The following is a 20,409-nucleotide window of genomic DNA, read 5'->3' as shown; positions in this document are numbered from 1 at the left end:
GCCCTGACCAGCAATCCAACAGGCAACCTTTTGGTGCAAGGGATTTTGCTCAACCAGCCGAGCCACACTAGCCAGGGCTGGGCTTTTCTCATTAACTGTCTGTAAAAATAATGAGCTTTCTGTTTTTTTCCCACCCAAATGCTTTTATTTTCTTGGCTTGCCTTATTGCATTGTCCACCAATGCCAGTGCAAGGGTGTTCGAACAAGTGGACGTCTGTGATACAACAAGGAAGGCTTTAAAAAGTGAACCATCTGAGATCCCACTTTAAGAAGCAAACACAGAGAAGCAAAGGAAGCTCACAATAAATGTAAGGAGGAAAACACGCATGCAAAACAAGAGCCTAAATGAATGAAACAAATTGAAGGACAAGCAACAGGGGAAACAAAGTGAAACAGTTTCTTTAGAACCATGAGTCACGCTGCAGGAGAGAAAAAGATACAAAAGAGAGGGTCCCACATTGGGAGTGAGAAGGGCAACACCAGCGCAGGTCTTAACCATAATAAGGAAAGAGACTGTTGTTATTATTATTATTATTATTATTATTATTATTATTGCAGCGGGGGATGAAAATCCTGTGATGTAGGCCCCTTCCCTGGGTCCTTTCCAGGCACGTGGGAAATGCCACATGAGCCCACCACCCACCTCGGTGCCTCCTGATTTGGGGATGGGATTTTCCCAAGTTCCTGCCTGCTGTGGACGGATCTGTGGAAGGGGCTTGTGGAGCGGAGCTGTCCATGCTGCAGGGCTGGGAAGGGAGCTCAGAGGACCCTGCAGGGCTCACAGATGCCGACCTTGACCTTGACTCACAGTGGAGGTCATGCCCTGAGAGAGGCTCCTTGGTATCTGCAACTTTTTACATTAAATTCCCAGCAATGGGAACCTTGGGCTCCGCACCTGCTAAGAAGGTGCTGGGATTCACTCATTTATTTACGACTTTCATTGATTCTTTAGTGAGAGGAAAAAAGAGGGAGAGAGAGAAACATCAGTGAGCTAGACACATCAGTGCTGAGAGTAGCATTGATTGGCTGCCTCCTGCATGCCCCCTACTGGGGTTCCAGGCAGCAGGCCGGCTAACTGGTCACCTTTCAGTGCATGGGACAGCACTCAACTGCCTGGCCTGCTCCACACAGCCCAGGGAAGCTGGCTGGGAGGAGGGAGAGCGGGGAATGTGGGGTAGCCCCAGGTCGGAGCAGCACTGAAAGGGAGGTGTGCGCTGGCTCCTGGGAGCAGACAGGCTGTCTGGGTCTGAGCAGCCCTTCTGCACTATCATCCCCTCCCCCTCACTCTGCGTGGCCTGTGACAGAATAAGGAATGCCAGGCAGCCAGACACACCCAGGTGCCCTCCCTGGGACGGCGGGACGGGAGAATTCAGCGTCTCACTGCTGCCGTCCCCGGATTAACTGTGCTAGGGAAGTGTCTGCATTTGCTTCGTGCTCGGAAACGTTGATCCCCCTGGATTCGGTTTAATCCATTCCCCCGGGACACCCTGACGTGGAATGGCGCTGTCTCTACATTGTTCCAGGTGCAGTACCTGGGACCTCCCCGGGGAGGGGACACTGGAGGCTGGGGGGTTATTGGGGTCACTCGGCACAGTGAGAAGATGCTGCTCGCAGCCCCAAGGCCGCCTCTCCTCGGAAGGTCAAGGGTGCTCACCAGACTCTACAGGAATCGTTGAGTAAGCCGAGAGAGAAAATAAGCTTAAAATTTCGAGTTTGAGCCCAAGAAATAAGCACTTGGTGTTTCCAGTAGCGAAGTAGGATTTAAGGCTTTATTTGAATGTGCTTTTTAAAAACACGTCCTTTAAGACAAGAGGCATGTAGTAATACCTTTTCTTTCCTAAGTAGAAGAAAACAAAACAAAACTTGAAGCAGCAGGGTATGTGTTTTTCCCCCTTTTTTTCTTTCACTTGATTAAATTACAACTCAAAGCCAAAAAAAAAAAAACCAATCCTATTAAAAAATGGGCAAAGGATCTGAATAGACACTTCGTCAAAGAGGACAGGCAGATGGCCACGAGACTTCGGAAAAGATGCTCAATGTCATAACCATCAGAGAGATGCAGATGGAAACCCCGAAGAGCCCTGGCTGGTTTGGCTCAGAGGTTGGCCCGAGGACTGAGGTTCTTGGGTTCGATTCTGATCATGGGCACGGACCTCGGTTGCAGGCTCAGTCCCTGGCCCTGGTTGGGATGCCTGCGGGAGACAACCAGTCCATGGGTCTCTCTCTCACATCGATATTTCTCTCTGTCCCTCCTCCTCCCTCCCACTCACTCTAAAAATCAATGGGAAAAATATCCTCAGGTGAGGATGAACAGAAAACAAGAACAAAAGCAAAAAACTACCCCCACACCACAAGCACAATGAGAGATCCCCTCACTCTTATCAGAATGGCCATCACCAATCAATCAACAAACAGCAGGTGTTGGCGAGGGTGTGGCCAGAGGGGACTCTCATGTGTCTCTGGTGGAATGCAGATGGTGCAGCCACTGTGGAAAACAGTATGGAATTCCCTCCAAAAATTAAAAAGGAAGCCGCCTTTTTAAAAACATACCTGTATTGAAAGTATTACAGATGTCCCCTTTGTGTGATTTTCCCCACCAACCCCCTCACCTCCACCCAGCACCCACCCCTCCCAGGTCTTCACCACACTATTGAATGGCCAGCAGTCCCACTTCTGGGAATAGATCCTAAGAATCCCCAAGCTCATTCCAAAGAGTGTATGCCCCCGGGGTCCATGGCAGTGTTATTCATCATGGCTAAGATCTGTAGCAGCCCAGGTGCCCGTCAGCAGAGGAGTGGATAAAACAGCAGGGGGACAGCTGAAACCGGTTTGACTCAGTGAGTGTCAGCCTGCAGACCAGGTTCGATTCCTTGGTTGTGGGCACATCCCCGCAAGTAGCAGCTGATCGATGTTTCTCTCTCATCGATGTTTCTAACTTTCTATCCCTCTCCCTTCCTCTCTGTAAAAAATCAATAAAATATATATTAAGAAAAACACACAAAAAAACAGCTGGGGGACATCCACACTATGGAATACCATGCAGCTGTAAAGAAGAGGGATCTCTCAGCGTTTGAGAGGCATGGAGGGACCTGGAGAGCATTGTGCTAAGCCAAATACGCCAGCCAGAGAAAGGCAAGCACCGTGTGATTTCACACATGTGTGTGAAACTTCATGAACCAAATAAAAGAACAACAAAAAGAAATAGACTCATAGATGCAGAGAACAGACTGACAGCTGTCAGAGGGGAGGGAGTTGGGGGACTGAGTGAAAAGGGTGAAGAGATTAGAAAAAACAAACACACACACTAAAACTCATAGACACAGCAGCATGGTGGTGACCAGGAGGAAAGAGGGCTGAGAGGAGGTGGAGGAGGGGAAAGGGGGGGTAAACGGTGATGGAAGGACATGGTGAATACATCATACAATATGCAGATGAAGTAGGATTGTGCCCCTGAAATCTATACAATTTTATTAACCAATGTCACCCCGATCAATTTGATGAAAAGGAACAGTTTAATTATAATGTGAGAAACAGGATTTTTTTCTAAATAATAGATACAATGTAAGGGTATTTTTAATAGACTGATTTACGGTGACTGATTCTTATCTCCCCCATAAAAAGAACTGGTTTTTTTTTTTCTGGTTTACATATAAATGATTAATGTAATTTCAATTTTTATCGATTTATGAAATTGTTTCCTCCTTGCTTGTGGCTAGGTGAAGGATTATTCTTTCCCCACACTCGGAGAAGGGTGCGCAGTCTGGTCTGGCCTTGGGAATGAGTTTCTCGGGGTCCATTTGAAGTCCACATTCTGTGTCCTATTGATTTTTTTTTAATGTTTTAAAGGGCAAGGAAGACGCTATGCAGATTAGCTGTCGGACTTGTGTTGGTTTATTGATGAGAACATGGGAGCTTATTGGAGAAGCTCAGATGGGAGAAGGGAGTGTGTGTGTACACATGTATGTAAGCTGGAGCGTTTCTGAAGATACACGTCTGTGTGGTTTCCCACTGGATCCCTGGGCTGTGTCTCCCGGGAGAGAACTGGGACAGTGGGCTCCAGGGAGGTGAGCTGGAGTGGGTGTGGGCCGGAGAGGAAGGAGAAGGAATAGCGCTGGGCGGAGGCAGAGGGGTGTGGTGTTGGGGGAGTGAAGCTGGCAGCCCCGAGGCCAGGGGGTGACGTCCCTCAGGGGGTGTGGGTGGGTGGCAGGAGGTGCGCTGGGCTCTGGAACTCACCACAAGGCTCCAACCGCAGAGAAGGTCCCCCAGTCCGTCTCGGAATCCCAGGAGCCCACGGGAAGGAACCGGTCAAGGGTATGATTCCCAGTCAAGGGCACACACCTGGGTTGCAGGTTTGATCTCCGGCCCAGGTCAGGGCACGTGCAGGAGGCAACCCATCAACGTGTCTCTCTCACATCGAGGTTTCTCTCCCTCCCTCCCTCCCTTTCACTCTCTTTAAAAGTCAATGAAAAACCCAGCCCGTGTGGCTCAGTGGTTGCCCTATGAACTAGGAGGTCACAGTTCCATCCCTGTCAGGGCACATGCCCCGGTTGTGGGCTCCATCCCCAGTAGGGGGTGTCCAGGAGGCAGCCGATCCATGATTCTCTCTCTCTTTCATGTTTTTTTTTTTTTTTTTTTTTTTCTCTCTCCCTCTCTCATATACAAACAACTATTTTAAAAATAAATAAATAAAGGTAGCATTTCCAGGGAGTTCGGAGGGGGGTGAGAGGGAGGAAGGAACGGGGTGAGGCTGTAATGATGGACACCTGCCATTACACGTTGGCCAACAGCTGTCTCCTGGACCTGGAGCTTCTGTCGTGTGGCACATGGTGCTTCCCAACAATGTGAGGGCTTTAGGGCCCCTGTTCTTCACCCCAAATTGTTTGTAAAGATTTCCCCATTATTTCTCAACCCATGGTACCCTAGAACCACCTACACATACGCCTAAAGTGCAGGTTCCTTACTCTCACTCTGGTGGTCTCGTTTAGTTAATTGGGGTGGGTGGGGGGAAGTAGATGATAATTGACTTGTTAAATCTCACCCCAAGGAGCTCCGATGGAGCTGGCTGAGCTGGGTCTTTCCAGGAGACTCAGGCAGGCTTGGTTTCAGAGCAGAGGGGGGCCTGTGCCTGGTGCTCTGTGCTTCAGGAAGTTTGTGATCTCGTCAGTAGCAGTTCCTGGATAAAATGAAGTTTTCAAACATCGTTAAATAACTTTTACTGCTTGTAAATACCATATTGTAAATACTACGTGGAAAGCAAAGCATTCTGATGTTTGTTCATTGAAGAGTTTGACTATAGGATCTGAGAATGGCTAGAAAGCCCTTTTTTTTTTCTTTTCTCTTTTTTTAAGTGTATTAATTTTAGAAAGGAAGAGAGAAAGAAACATCAATGGTGATGAGGGCACAGCCCCACAGCTGGGGAGGAGGGCACAGACACAGCTGGGGAGGAGGGCACGACCCCAGAGCTGGGGAGGAGGGCACAGACATAGCCGGGGAGGAGGGCACAGACACAGCTGGGGAGGAGGGCACAGACACAGCTGGGGAGGAGGGCACAGACACAGCTGGGGAGGAGGGCACAGACACAGCTGGGGAGGAGGGCACAGACACAGCTGGGGAGGAGGGCACAGCCCCACAGCTGGGGAGGAGGGCACAGACACAGCTGGGGAGGAGGGCACAGACACAGCTGGGGAGGAGGGCACAGACACAGCTGGGGAGGAGGGCACAGACACAGCTGGGGAAAAGGGCACAGACACAGCTGGGGAGGAGGGCACAGACACAGCTGGGGAGGAGGGCACGGCCCCACAGCCCAGGTGGGGTGCCCTGCAGGTGCTGGCTCTGGAGTGACATTTGGGCGTGGAGTGGGTTCCTGAGAGCACCAGGCCACCGCAGAGCTCCTGGGGGAAGTTTAAACCAAAGGCAGTCTCTGGGCCAATGCCTGGAAAGGGAGGCAGACAGGGGATTGGCGCTTTTGTTTCGCTCCCCAGATGGTGTGGTGCGGGGCCAGCTGTGGCAGCGCCAGCCCTAAGTCAGATGTTCATGGATTCAACACATATTGTGTGGCGCCTCCGTGGGTCCTGCTCGTGGATGGGCTGCGGGCGGCCGGCGGGAGGCCTGCCGGAATGGCCAGGCAGGAGCTGAGCACAGCAGGAGCAGCCTTATCTGAACAACTCGCCAAAGAGAGCCTGGGCTCCTGTGGCTGGTTGTTCCTCTCCCATCCCTCCCTGAGGCCACATCTGGTCTAGTGTTGTTAGACCAGGCCTGTGTTTCAAAAAGCAACATCTGCTACCCTAGCCAGTGTGACTCAGTGGTTAGAGCACCGGTCTGCACACTGACCAGTCTGGCCTTGGTCCCCAGTCAAGGGCACAGAGCTGGGTTGCAGGCTCCATTCCCTCGGTTGGGGCACCTGAGGGAGGCAGCCAGTCGATGTGTGTCTCTCACATCGATGTTTCTCTCTGTCTCCCCCTCCCTTCATACTCTCTACAAATCGATGGGAAAAAAATATCCCAGGGTGAGGATTAAAAAAAGATGAGTCGCCAACATGAAAAACAAAAAGTCAAGTGAGCAAAGCTGTCTGAACCCCAGCGGCTGCTTCCTTTGCTCTGGGTGGCCTGGGACCCTCCCAGCTACCCCATCTGGCACTTCTCACAATCACTTCCTGTCTGCTGGTTCTTTTTTTTTTCTTTTTATTTTTTTATTGATTTTTTACAGAGAGGAAAGGAGAGGGATAAAGAGCTAGAAATATCGAGAGAGAATCATTGACCAGCTGCCTCCTGCACACCTCCCACTGGGGGTGTGCCTGCAACCAAGGTACATGCCCTTGACCAGAATCGAACCTGGGACCCTTGAGTCTGCAGGCTGACCCTCTATCCACTGAACCAAACTGGTTAGAGCTAAAAAATACATTTTTATTGATGTCAGAGAGGAAGGGAGCCGTTCAGGCTTCTTTAAGCAGGAACATGCATTTGGCCAGACGCTCCCGGGCGGATGGTGTCCGGATCGCAGGTGTGTTTGGTTTGGTCCGCACACCTGTTCTGAAGTTTGGTTTAAATGGGTTGCTTGAGCCGAAACCAGTTTGGCTCAGTGGATAGAGCGTCGGCCTGCGGACTGAAAGGTCCCAGGTTCGATTCTGGTCAAGGGCAGGTACATTGGTTGCGGGCACATCCCCAGTAGGGGATGTGCAGGAGGCAGCTGGTCAATGTTTCTCTCTCATCGATGTTTCTAACTCTCTATCCCTCTCCCTTCCTCTCTGTAAAAAATCAATAAATGGGCTGCTTGCTAACGCTGGGAAACCGGGACACCGCCTATAAAGCTCTGCGTGTCCGGGGTCTTCTGAAAACTCGGGGCGCCCTGGGCTCACAATGCCCCCATGGACCGCCCTCCCCCTCCCTGTGGCAGTGCCTCGGTGCCCTGCGCCCTGTTATTCCGTGCAGGCTGGCAGCCTGAGCCCCCATCCTGTGCGCCAAGGGTTTCTCCTGAAGCATTGCTTGTTTGCAGGAAAACAGCCAGAGCTGTGCCCCTGGGAGAGGAAGAGGGGGGTAAAGAGGGTCTGTCTCCTCCGCTGAAACCCATACTGTGGGGTACATTCACAGCTTGCCTGCATTTAGACTCACGCCTCTGTGTTGATCGAGGGGAGGCGTTACACCCCTAATAGGTGTGAGTCCCAAGCTTGTAGCTGTGCATCGCCGTGATTAGCATTCCCAGAGGTGTCAGCGTCACTCCGTTCGCTGTGATAAAACAAAACTTCAGAGAACACACAGTGAAGCAGAACAAGGGCGCAGCCAGTGTCTCTTTTAAAACGAGTGGGAGACCCGCCTTTCAGCGCCTCCTTTGTTGAAGTCTTGTTTACCTGCAGCCAGGTGCCCGTCCTATTTAATTTCTGCACAACAGCCACGGGGACGTCCTGTCTCCGCTCCAGGGGCCGGCTCAGCAGACAGTCCCCCTCCTCTGCACGAGAGCACTTACACCTACACTCACTGCCCCGCTCTGCAGAGGCCACACTGGGCCTGAGGGCAGAGGAGGTTTAAGAACAAGTAACTTGCCCAAACTGGTTTGGCTCAGTGGATAGAGCATAGGTCTGTGGACTGAAAGGTCCCAGGTTCGATTCCGGTCAGGGGCATGTACCTTGGTTGTGGGCACATCCCCGGTGCTGGGGATGTGCAAGAGGCAGCTGGTCGATGTTTCTCTCTCATTGATGTTTCTAGCTCTCTATCCCTCTCCCTTCCTCTCTGTAAAAAATCAATAAAATATATTAAAAAAAAAAAAAAAGAACAAGCAACTTGCCCAAGGTTATACAACAGTATGTGTGCATGTATGTATCTATGCCACATACGTGTGTACACACATAGACACATACACCATGTTTAACCACAATTTATTCTGTCTCCCGTGGGTTATGCACTATTTTTGGGGGGGAGAAGGGGGTACAAGTTACTTCTTGTTTTAATCCTCACCAGAGATATGCTTTTTATTGATTTTAGTGAGGAAGGGGGAGAGGGAGAGAGAGAGAAACATGGATCTGAGAGCGATGCTTGCAGAGCAGGGAGTGCGGGTGTGCGGTCGTGGGCACACTGTCAGCTCCAGAGCTGCGTCTGTTTCTCCCGTGTGAAGTCGGAGGAGACGTTCTGTGGCTCCCAGACAGGTGTGCAGCCGTCTTTCCGCGTGAACCTCTGTCCTGTTTGGCTCAGGAAAGGAGAAGCGCATCCGGTGCCTGTGCGTCTGGGAGAAAGGAGGCCGCACTCGACAGAACAGCTGGACGGAACTTCCCGGGAAAGGAAGCAGGGGGAGCGTTGGCCAGGCCGCACTCAGCGCTGCCCGCAGACGTTTCCTGTTACAGATGCGTATCCATATTTCATGACCTATTATCTTCTCGGTCTCTCAATGCATGCGACGAAAGCCGCAGATGGTCTTTTAGAGCAAACACAGGAACTGTGCTCGAGCCTTTTTGGCTTTGGGTCCGAGGCCTGGCAACGCTGGGCCCTCAGCTGACTGACATTAAGGACGGACAGGGCCATGGTCAGTACGCACCCACGTGGGGAGCTATTTCCAGCCGGCCGTGGGCACGTGCTGTGGATATCGTAACCCTCTGCCCCCGATGCAGGCGTCTAGGAGCAGAGAACATCCTGAAGGCTACCAGCTTCTTTCTCATTCATTGGAGACGTTCCCGTGAAAGCTGGAGAGCAGATGGCATTTTGATTGGTGTGTGTCCTGCTCTTGGGGCTTCTTCTGTCATTATTTTGGCTCGGTGGCTTCCAGAGGGGAAGGGGGTCGTGTCCCTTCAGCCATGGGGAGACCCCTGGGCCCTGATTGCCTTCGTTGCCTTTGATGTGTATCACAGCAGCGCCCTGCTTGGCGGTGATGAAAGGAGCAGCGTACTTTTTAGATATAAGGTTCCTGAAGGAGTAATTTTTTTTTATCTACAGACTTCATATACAGTGTATGCCTGTGTGCATGCTTATATGGGAATGTTAGAATGTCCCTCTTTCCTCTCTGATATCAGACCTCCGTTGGCCTAATGTTTCCTAGCCCGTGCGCCTGTGAGTCGGAAGGGAGAGATTATAAAGTGGGTGTGCTTGGGAAGTGTGTTTTCTTCTTATTCTCTTACGCCTGGTACAGATGACAGTGCGTCTGGTGTGAATAACCCGCCCCTTGCGAGTCTGATCGTGTCAACTCCTGGTTCCAAACACAATGACTTTCCCCGGGCTTTGCCCTGAGACCAGCACCCTTAGCCTGGCATCTGAGGCACCCCTTCCCCCCACCCCCGCTGCCGCCGCCCCATTGTACACCTGCAGCCTCATTGCCTACACACACACCTTCGCCATCGGCAGCCTCTCCTGTGGCCTTCCTTCTGCTCTCACCACAAGCCGTCAGCACCTAAGTCACAGGGGCTTTGAAGAAATACTGACCTGCTAAAGACCAGTTGCATGATATTCGTGCAATAATAGGCCTTCTGCCAAAACTAGTTTGGCTCAGTGGATAGAGCGTTGGCCTGCGGACTGAAAGGTCCCAGGTTCGATTCTGGTAAAGGGCATGTACATTGGTTGAGGGCACATCCCCGGTAGGGGTTGTGCAGTAGGCAGCTGGTTGACATTTCTCTATCATGGATGTTTCTAGCTCTCTGTCCCTCTCCTTTTCTCTCTGTGGAAAAATCAATAAAATATATATTTTTTTAAAAAAAGAATAGGCCTTCCTTCCCCTGGCTTCACTTCCAGCTGCCCGGGAGCCGGCAAGTCCTCGCTTCTGTCCAGAGCACTACTCCTGTAGCTCCCTCCACCATCTCCCCTCCCCCTCATAACAGGTATCCTGCCCCTCTTGGCCACTCTGTGCCTGCATACATATGCAAATTAACCCACCATCTTTGTTGGGTTAATTTGCATACTCTGGTTGGCTATGGGTGTAGTGGAGGTATGGTCAATTTACATATTTATCTATTATTAGGTAAGATATGTAGTTCATGGGCACAGACCAATCAGAGAGCAGGATTCTGGAACTCCTGCTAGCCAGGCATTCATCCTGAGGTGGCAGGAGTGGGGTCCGTGCCTCGCCATGGACCGGGGACCAAGATGCCCAATGCCTTGAGGTGTCTGTACATGAGACCCTCGTAGTCTTCCCAGCATGTCATCGTCGGACAAAATGAGGAAAGTTGGAATGCCAGGGTTATAATTGCTGTAATTATTATCTTGCCAATGTTTTAATATTTGACATATTAATATTTAATATTTCGGTGTTGAACACTTCTGATTTTATGAAGCCACTTCCATCTGCCTCTCAGTTACATAGAGTGTTTTGTTTTTTTTTTAATGTCTCTACGTTTCATATATCTTCTCTTTGGCATCCAAAAAAGATGCATTTCCTTTGAGGGTTTTGAGTGGCATAGAGTTTTAGGAGGAGGAGGAAATGTATTTTTTAAGGCAACTCGTTTTTTTTCAAGCCTAACTTCTTCGTACATGTATTTTACAGATTAAGGGTTTACCTGAAGATAAAGCACCCTGTTCATCAGAGACTGGACCAGAGTTCCTCCCTGTGGGCAATTAAAGATGCTGTTGTCATGGAAACAGATGGTCCTGCTGTCATTCATTGGCTGCCTGGGAGGTAAAACTAAGCTGTCTTTTCCAAGTTGAGGTTAGAAATATACTGGAATCATATAGTCAATAATTTTTAAGCTGTGGAGTAATACTCCTCCAGTAGCAAGGAACAACAGTTTTGGTTTGTTTTGTTTGTTTGTTTTCAGAAGGACAATTCAAATACTCTCTTCTGACTGTCAGATTCTCATTTCAGCCCCTGATTTTGGCTCAGTGTTTTATGCCTTCTTATGTCATGAGTCTCCTGTAGCAGGCGAATGCAACAGTTAATCAGAATTTGCAGACGTTTGTTCGTGAATATTTTTTTTCTAAAAGGAGCTAAAAGTTATAATCTCCAGTGTGACGAGTGAATATAAATTTTAAAGAAAGCCAGTATTTTTATATCTCATCTTGAAAACAACAGTTTTCCTTTTAGATAAATTATTTCAGGGAGCAGAAATAAACATAGGCTCTTTATTTGTTAACTTGGGAAATCTGAAGTTCAGAATAAAACAGAAAGAAAAAGGAATAATTTTCCCAGACATCTACTGTATAAAAACAGCTCTTATAGATCACTTGATGTATTTCTTTTGTTTGTTTTGTTTTGTTTTGTTTTCTGAAGGAATGTATACGTAAGAGAAGACTTTAAAAATTAATATATGTATAACACATAGGTTTTTCAAAATTTTCATTCTTCTTCTTACTGTGAAAATTCTCCAGCACCTATCAAGTTGAAAGAATAGGATGGTGGACACCCACACACACATCATTTAGATTGAACTGCTGGGCCATTTCACGGTGTTTGCTCTATCTGTGAACATAGGTGGATGTATTTTTTTGTTGTTGATTGATTGATCAGCTAAACCCTTTGAAAGTAAGTTACGGAAGTCATTGCCTCTCACCACTAAAATCTTCAGCAGCCATCTCCTGAGAAGACCAGTTTTCTCCATAAACACCATTTCCTGGAGCTGACCCAGCCTTGCCCGGTTTCCCGCCTAGATGAGGGCATCGCTGTGTAATGAGGCCAAACATGTCAGCCGGTAAAACACACGTTACCAGAAGTAGACTTTTAAGCCCTTATATCAAACTTCAAACATCCTTCAAATATTTAAATGAAACAAAAACTGCCAACTTTTATGTTAAAGGGTTTCTTCCTAAACAGATTTTCCCCCGTGACATCTCAGTTTTGTTCCTGAAACAACTATTCAACTAGCCCCGTGGTCCGCAAACTGCGGTTCTCGAGCCACATGCAGCTCTTTGGCCCCTTGAGTGTGGCTCTTCCACAAAACACCATGGCCCGGGCGAGTCTAGTTTGAAGAAGTGGCGTTAGAACACGTTTAAGTTTAAAAAATGTGGCTCCCCAAAGAAATGTCAGTCTTTGTGCTGTTGATGTTTGGCTCTGCGGACTGATGAGTTTGCCGACCAGGGATGTAGCCCTTAGGGGAAAAGGAGTAATTATTTCCAGATTCTTGATCTTTGGAGAAAATGCAATGTAGGTATCAAAAAAGTGTTCTTCTTGGATGACATTCTCCATGGACAAAGTCTCCCACTGGAGTTCTGTTGGAGGAGGAAGATGAGAGTGAAGGGACCTCAGTGCTGATAGCATTCTCCACTCAGCTTTTAGAGAACAAGCTTGAAGCTCCCCAGCTAATGGGAAACAGGGAGATACTCTCAGGAAGGGGAGGGTCCCTGAGGAGAAAGGTCAGTCCCTCGAAGCTTTAAGAGGTTAAATTGTAATTTTCTATGACGTGCAAATTGAATTAATTGCTCTCAGCATTTTTTGGGGAAATCTTGTATAGGTTTATGAATGAATGTATGAAAACCCAGTATCCATTTTACTAAAATAGTAAGAGTTTATTAGAAAATTGGAAGGCCACCTTGATCCTTGGGGTATGTTGCTGAAAAAGCTACAAGAGTTGGTAAGGGCGGCTTGGAGTGAGATGATACATTATGTACAGGGTGTCCATGTGTTTTTTCCCCATTTAAAAAATATTTTGGTAAAGGTCTTTATAGAGCAACCCTCAGACCCCAGACCCCGCTGCCAGGGAGCCCGTGTTGTGTGGTGGGGACCGGCCAGCCTGGGGCAGGGCACGGGGCACTGGCATCCACCTTTGGCTCTGAGACCAGGCGGTGGGCAGTAGCTTGTCCACCACCCCTGGCACCTACGTGGTCAGCGCGGGGCTGCCCGGAGCAGGGAGAGTGGCTGGAGCTCAGCGTTCCCACCCTCTGCTCACCCTGGCTGCCCTCACTGTCTCCCGCCCACAGGGGAGCTGCTCTTCCACGGCCCCGTGTTCGTCAGCGAGCCCCGCGACAGCATGGCCCCTGTCGGTGCTGCGGACCAGACAGTCACGTTCAACTGCGAAGCCAGAGGCAACCCTGCCCCTCGTTACAGGTAGGGCGCGGAGTCGGAAACGCACGTGAAGGAGGTTGTGGCCCCAGCCGGTGTGGCTCAGTGCTTAGAGCATTGGCCTGCGGACCGAAGGGTCACAGGTGTGAATCCCAGTCAAGGACACGGACCATGGTGGCAGGCTCCATCCCTGGCCTCAGTCGGGGTGCGTGCAAGAGGCAATCAATTGATGTGTCTCTGTCACATCAATGTCTGTCTGTCTCTCTCTCTCTCTCTCTCTCTCTCTCTCTCTCTCTCCCTCCCTCCCTCCCTCCCTCCCTCCCTCTCTCCTTCCCTCCCCTGCACTCCTCCCTTCCCTCCATTCTCTAAAAAATTCCATGGGAAAATTATCCTTGGGTGAGGATAAACAAACAAACAAGAATTGATGTGGGACTGAATTTTTGGAGGCCACGTGTTCACGCCCAGAAGAGACACATGCCGCTGTGGTGCAGCTGGGGTTCAGCAGGCCTGAGGTGTCCGTGCTGGGCCCAGCGCACAGAGCCTCATGCCCGTCTGAGGCAGGGCATGCAGGGGATTGTTTCTGAGTGAAGAGAAGAGCTGCAGAATCCACCCCATGCCCAGCGGCTTCCTCCTGACCCATCGTGCCATATGAAGTGCATGCTGGGACCAGGCATCCAACAGCGTCCTGGGATGAAATCCCATGTCTAAGGATGTGGTCCGTGTTCACAATGGAATCTGCTCAGCCACAAGAAAGGGGGACATACGACCATTTGCAACACCATGGGCAGACCTTGAGAGCATCATGCTAAGTGAAATAAGTCAGAAAAGCTAAAGAACCACGTGACTTCACTCACGTGGGCTATAAGGCTGAGACTTGTAGACACAGACAGCAGTGGAGTGGTTGCCTGAGGGAAGGGGGTAGGGGGAGAAGGGGCTCTCATATGAGGTGACAGGAGACGATTGGCTCTGGGTGGTGGGCACATGGTGCAAAATACAGAACATAGACTCCCACACCTGACACCTGTGTGTTCATGTTGGCCAGTGTCGCCCAGCTACATTCAATTTTAAAAAAAATAAGAAAGGGCGTTGAAAATCCTAGTTTTAGAAAAAGAACCTTCAGTGTCTGACCTTCTTCCTTTACCATTTTCCTGGGGCGTGTTTGAAGGTTCAGTACATACAGAATAAAATATATTCTTACCAAGATCAGTCTGCTTACCCTTGAAGAGGAAAACACACTTAATTAGTTATATTTTTTTTCATGTAAAAGTCTATATTTTTCCGATTATAGAGATAACACCTGTTCACTAAATGACTTCCAATACCACAGAAAGGTATACGGAGAGAAAGACTAACCCTCTTGTCTTCGATCTCCTTAAGATAAAAATTCGTGCGGACATTTTGGGGCGATGGTGGATCCTTGGATAGGTTGGGTATTTACTGTATTAAACATCCTGGGATTAGCATGTTGACCTCTAGGGGTACTAAGGGGACCCGCTTTCATGCAGAAATGAATCATGTATGAACAGCATGCACTGCTCCCGTGGGAGGGGCCGGGAGACAGTGCCAGGCTCGGAGGGAACGTTCTCTCAGTGCTGAGAGCATTCGTCTCCAAACTGTTTACAGAATCAGTTGGCTTGGCACAGCTCTCCTGATCCCACAGAGCGAGCCCACTGTGGCCGTATCAATAACGGCTGACTGTTTAGAGCAGTGGTCGGCAAACTCATTAGTCAACAGAGCCAAATATCAGCAGTACAACAATTAAAATTTATTTTGAGAGCCAAATTTTTAAACTAAAACTTCTTCTAATGCCACTTCTTCAAAATAGACTCGCCCAGGCGTGGTATCTTGTGGAAGAGCCACACTCAAGGGGCCAAAGAGCCACATGTGGCTCTCGAGCCACAGTTTGCAGATCACAAATTTAAAGTATTTGTGTGTCACTCCCCGAGCTTCCACTCAGTTAAGTCATGTAAATAGTTGATGCCAACAGTCAATGGCAACTGGGTCAGCAGGAGGTCAGAAGACCCACCTTTGTATTTTTTAAAAAAATATATATTTTTATTGATTTCAGAGAGGAAGGGAAAGGGAGAGAGGGTTAGAAACATCAGTGATAAGAAAGAATCCTTGATTAGCTGCCTTGTGCATGCCCAACACTGGAAATCGAGCCTGCAATCGGGCGTGTGCCCTGACTGGGAATTGGACCGTGACCTCCTGGCTTATAGGTCAACGTTCAACCACTGAGCTATGCCGGCCAGGCGATCTTTGCCGTGTTTTGTTTGTTTTTTAATCCTCACCTGAGGATTTTTCCCCCCATTGATTTTTTTAGAGAGAGTGGAAGAGAGAGGAAAAGACAGAGAGAAATACTGATGTGAGAGAAGCGCATCAATTGGTTGGTTGCCTCCTGCATGAGCCCTGACCAGGGCCCTGGGCTAGGGAGGACCCTGCAACCAAGGTACATGCCCTTGACCGGAATCAAACCCAGGACCCTTTGGTCCTCAGGCCAACGCTCTATCCACTGAACCAAACCGGCTAGGGCCTTTGCATTTTTTGCATCTGGAAGCTTTGCAAGGTCACTGATATCCACCAGCCGGAGTATTGAGCACCTACTGTGTGCTTTCAGCAGCACAACGCCAGGCTCCTGGGCAGCCTTGGCAGAGGCGGTGACGTCATCTCTCTGCCTCCTCCTCTTCCTATAGAAATGGGGAAGGTGTCAGACCTGATGAAAGAGACAGGAATCCAGCATTTTGCAAGCTGGATTCGTTCTTCAGACTTCGTACATATTGTCCTCTCTTGGGAAAATAGGAACGAATCAACTGAGCCAGACGTGATCCTGGTAATAATTTTCCCGGCATTTTTCTAGGACATTCTGACCTGTTGAACACGCCTCCGTGTGTTTCTCCCCAAGAGGCAGAGGCCTCTGGGCATGACTGGGAGCACTCAGAGACTCTTTCGAGTGCAGCCTCGTGGGCGGGCTATTTCCCTGCTGTCCGTCAAGCTCCATTCCCTGGCATGTGCCTTCTGAATCCTGTGACAACAAATGTGTCAACTGAAGAATTGTCAAGATACAGGTCTTAGTCCCTCGGGCATTTCGAAATGGGTAGATTAATTAGGCTTGAAAACAGCAGGAAGTACTGCCTTGAGAAACCCAGACATAGCCTGTCATTGTCCTTATTTCTTTGGACACCGATATTTATTGAAAAAACCAGAGCGTGAGTCTTTAACCAGTTAACTGCCAGCTAGTTTGAATGTAATTAATAGAGGCCTGCTGCTTGCGTCTGCTTTTCGGCCGCAGAAAACAAGTCTGAATGCTGAAGGTGGCCACGTGGGCTGTTTTCAACATTGGGCTCTGCTGGAGGTGGGCCGCTGTGCTGTCCCCAAGGGCACTGCAGCCAGATTTGGGGGGAAAGGGCAGGGAGAAAACGGGGAGTCTGGGGTTAGGTCAGGAGCCAGGCTCAAGGTCGGCCGCAATCCGGATGCTCTTAAGTTTGGGGCATCTTCTGTTTTGCAATGAGGGGACGGAGGTGGCTCCCAGAGGTGAGCAGGGGGCGGCCTGAGACTCCCGACTGGCCTCGGCAGGAGAAAAGGGCCTCTCCCGGAGAAAAGGGCCTCTCCCGGTTTGGGCCCTGAAAGGTTCCCGTCACGTCAGGAACATGTGAAATGAAAACACAGCGATGCTGCCAGCAGTCAGCCCGGGAGAAATGCACTGGGCCGGTCTCGGTCAGGGAAGGCTTCCTCGGGGGGTTCTTTTCCTGGAGTTTCTGAGTGGAGACGGGAGGGGTGACCGGCTGACCACTGGCGCCCTCAGGCCCGAGGGGACGTTCTGAGGCTCAGGCCTGGGGCCCGGGAGGTGTGGCCTCCGTAAGAGGAGAATAAGGGGTCTGCTACCTGAACCGGTCGCAGGAAACATAGAAATAGCCAACCTCCATCCTCCCCTGCCTCCTGGGATCCACTGAGACAGTCACTGACCAATTGGAACGGGGCCGTAACTATGGAAACCGAACTCTTGTTTTTAATCCCAGTGGTGCTGTAATCTCTCTTTATTGCTCAAAATGTATGTTTACATTTATCAACACAGGACAACTAGGAACCGGTGTCATAAAACATGGTCAAAAACTCAATTTTTAAAACACAGCATCACCGTTACACTCATTTATATCTCCAGCAATTACTGCGGAAGCCTAACTAGTTATTTTTGGCTAAATTATGGAATATGCAAATCCAGACATTCTTCGCTTTTCAAAGGCTGCAATTACTCTCATCACTTCAGTAAACATATTAACAAACATCGCGTTGGAGCACAAATGCCTTTGCTTATTAACACGAAGCGGCATCTAAAGCCACAAATTGCTTCTGTGATTAAAATCCTCATTTTCCCCGTCAAGCCCCCAATAAAGTCTTGCCTGTTGATTTAATAAGTGTTCAGTGTCGGCTGCTTTCCCAAACCCTACCCAGCCCCCTAAAGATTTTAGAACATTTTTTGTTCTTTTTTTTTTTTTTTTTTTGCATCATTTTATGTTGAAGCCCAAGTGACATCTCTTTTTCTCTAGAATATGGCTTTATTTCCATTTTCCTGACAGATTTTGTGGGATCGTTTGGCTGTCCCCCGGGATGATAGCTTTATGTCGTCCGCTGCGGGTGCATGATAACCAGGGATTATTTCAGACTCCCTGAAGGCACTCCATTTATTTTCAGGTTGGTTAGTTTCAACCTCAAAGGGTGACCTTCCTGCCCTGGCCAGTGTTGCTCAGTGGATAGGGCATCAGCCTGCAGACCAAAGGGTCCCGGCTTCAATTCTAGTCAAGGGCACAGACCTTGGTTGCAGGCTCCTCCCCGGCTCTGGCCCTGGTGCAGGAGGCAACCCATCGATGTGTTTCTCTCACATGGATGTTTCCCTCTGTCTTTCCCTCTCTCTTCCACTCTCCCTAAAAATCTATCTATCTATCTATCTATCTATCTATCTATCTATCTATATCTCCTAGGGTGAGAAATAACCAAAAAATAAAAAATGAAAATTCCTGCCTTCGCCTTTTGGAATGGAATGTTGAATCTGTGAAGTTTTAAATAATCTCCACATCTCAGAAAGATTTCATTCAAGACGACAGAGTCCCTTATGAACTTGAGGACTTGAGGACGTAGACCCTGCAGCTTTCCAAAGATTGTGAGTGTGCAAAACTAAATGACAGCATCTCTAAAAGCTCCCAGATGGAAGTCCGGAATGTGCCACTCACCTGTCACCGCCACTCCTGTGTGTCTGAGTTCATCAGCTCTGAACGGGTGGGTGACAATTGACTGCAAAAAATCCTTCTGATTTGCACATTTTCGGACATAGACTCTGTGAAAGAAGGAGTGTGTGTGGAAGCCTTGGGCTTTTCCCCATGCAGATGAAAATGCCAGAACCATGGACGGATCGGACTGAAAGGAGACTGTTCTGCATTAGGGAACTAAAACTGTTTTCTCAGGATAAATCGCAGGCCCGGCGATTTCTTCCGTATTTCAGAGTTTAAACAAAGACAGCTCTTTTGAGTTTGCATACCTTCAGCAGGAGGGAAAACAATCAATATTTAATAAGATATTTTCTGTCACCTGGGGATGAGCTCCACTAACGAGGACTCGTGTGGGAGGGTGGGCAGTAATCGTGAGTCTTTGTGGAGAGAGAAGCAGCGTTCCCGAGGCCTCCCCGGGGCACCCCGCTCCGGGGTGGGGAGGGGGCAGGCAGCTGAAAGCAGTGCCTCGTCCTCTGCTGTGGTGGGCGCACACTTCAAGGCGCCATCGCTGCCTTTTTCGTAGTGTGATGACGTAGGGACCGTGGCCTTGGAAAGAAGACTGAGCCGATGGAAGTAAGAAATATTTATGCAAACGGAGCAACCTTTTCCATTTTGGTTCTTCGTCAGAACTTCGGGGTGATGGCTTTTCAATCGGAGACAACCACTGAGATAAAGTATTCACCCCACACTCTATGGCCCCTAACTCTCTTCAGCTAGTTCAGAGGAAGGAAGAACAGCTTCTCTCAACTCTTATTTATCTCACAGTTTTCCACAGAGCCACTGTATCCTATTCTTTCAACGGAGAAGCACAGGAAGTCAGTTTTCAAATGCTGAGTCTGGCCACAAACATCCTATTTCTTTTCCCATTGACATTTTTTTTTTTTTTTTTACAGAGTGGAAGGGAGAGAGAGGGAGAGAGAAACATCAATGAGAGAGAGACACGTTGATCAGTTGCCTTCTGCATGCACCCCAGGCAGGGTCAGGGATGGAACCTGCAACCCAGGTGCATGCCCTTGACTGGGAATTGAACCTGCAGCCCTCGGGTACATGCTCTGATGCTCCAACCTCTTAGCCACACGGGCCAGGGCTGGCCACAGACCTTCTAACTCAGGAGCTAAACTCCCTTTCTTCCCCCCATTCCAACTGAACTTCATGGGGACCGAAAACACAGGTATCCTTGGTCAGGAGAAGACTCCGTTCAAAACTGTGAACTTGGCTACATCTCGCCTGACTTGAGCTCAGCGCAGTTTTCCCACTGCACACCACTCACAGGTTACGCTGCAGCCCACCGCCCCCTTGCGATGTCCCCACAGGTCTACTCTTTGAAGGTGAAGCCACCATGATTCTCGTCCAGTTCCGCTGGCTTCTCAGGCAGGTGCATGTCAGATAGTCCATACATGCAGACACAGTCGTCCACCTGGGAGAAGGGGCCGGAAGCCTTGAGTGAAGGAGGGAACATATAACCAACAAGTATTTGGGGGGTGGGGGGTGGAGGGGAAGAAAGAGAAATGAGGTGGAAAGATGGCTGGCCGCCTGTGAGGGCGCCACCCCATTGGCCGAGAGGCTCGTTGAGCTACGAGCTTTGCATCCATTGTCTACGTAAATGAAGTTATAGAGCAATCCTATGGAAAAGATGGCGTTTGTTCATTCCACATGGTAAAAACTTGTGCCTAGGGAAGGTGAGTGATTTATGCATGGTCACACAGCTGCAGGGAGCGTTTGCTTCTGGAGCCCCGCTGGGTTCATT

The 20,409-nt window shown here is 49.3% G+C and overlaps 1 protein-coding gene across 3 annotated transcripts in view; it reads left to right on the top strand.

Annotated features, from left to right (window-relative positions):
• CNTN3 (contactin 3) overlaps window positions 1–20,409 on the top strand; it is an 88,471-nt gene that overhangs the window by 16,500 nt on the left and 51,562 nt on the right. For all 3 annotated transcript variants that reach the window (XM_084902039.1, XM_084902038.1, XM_084902037.1), the window contains exons 2-3: window positions 10,954–11,085; window positions 13,320–13,446. In XM_084902039.1, coding sequence (XP_084758165.1) covers window positions 11,031–11,085; window positions 13,320–13,446 — 182 coding nt within the window. In that variant the 5' untranslated portion in view covers window positions 10,954–11,030. The remainder of the gene's footprint in view (window positions 1–10,953; window positions 11,086–13,319; window positions 13,447–20,409) is intronic.

This window comes from Pipistrellus hanaki (assembly GCF_964339955.1).
Source record: "Pipistrellus hanaki genome assembly, chromosome: 13".
Lineage (NCBI taxonomy): Eukaryota > Metazoa > Chordata > Mammalia > Chiroptera > Vespertilionidae > Pipistrellus > Pipistrellus hanaki.
The sequence above is the reverse complement of the archived record's forward strand: the minus strand, read 5'-3'. Positions and strand labels throughout refer to the sequence as shown.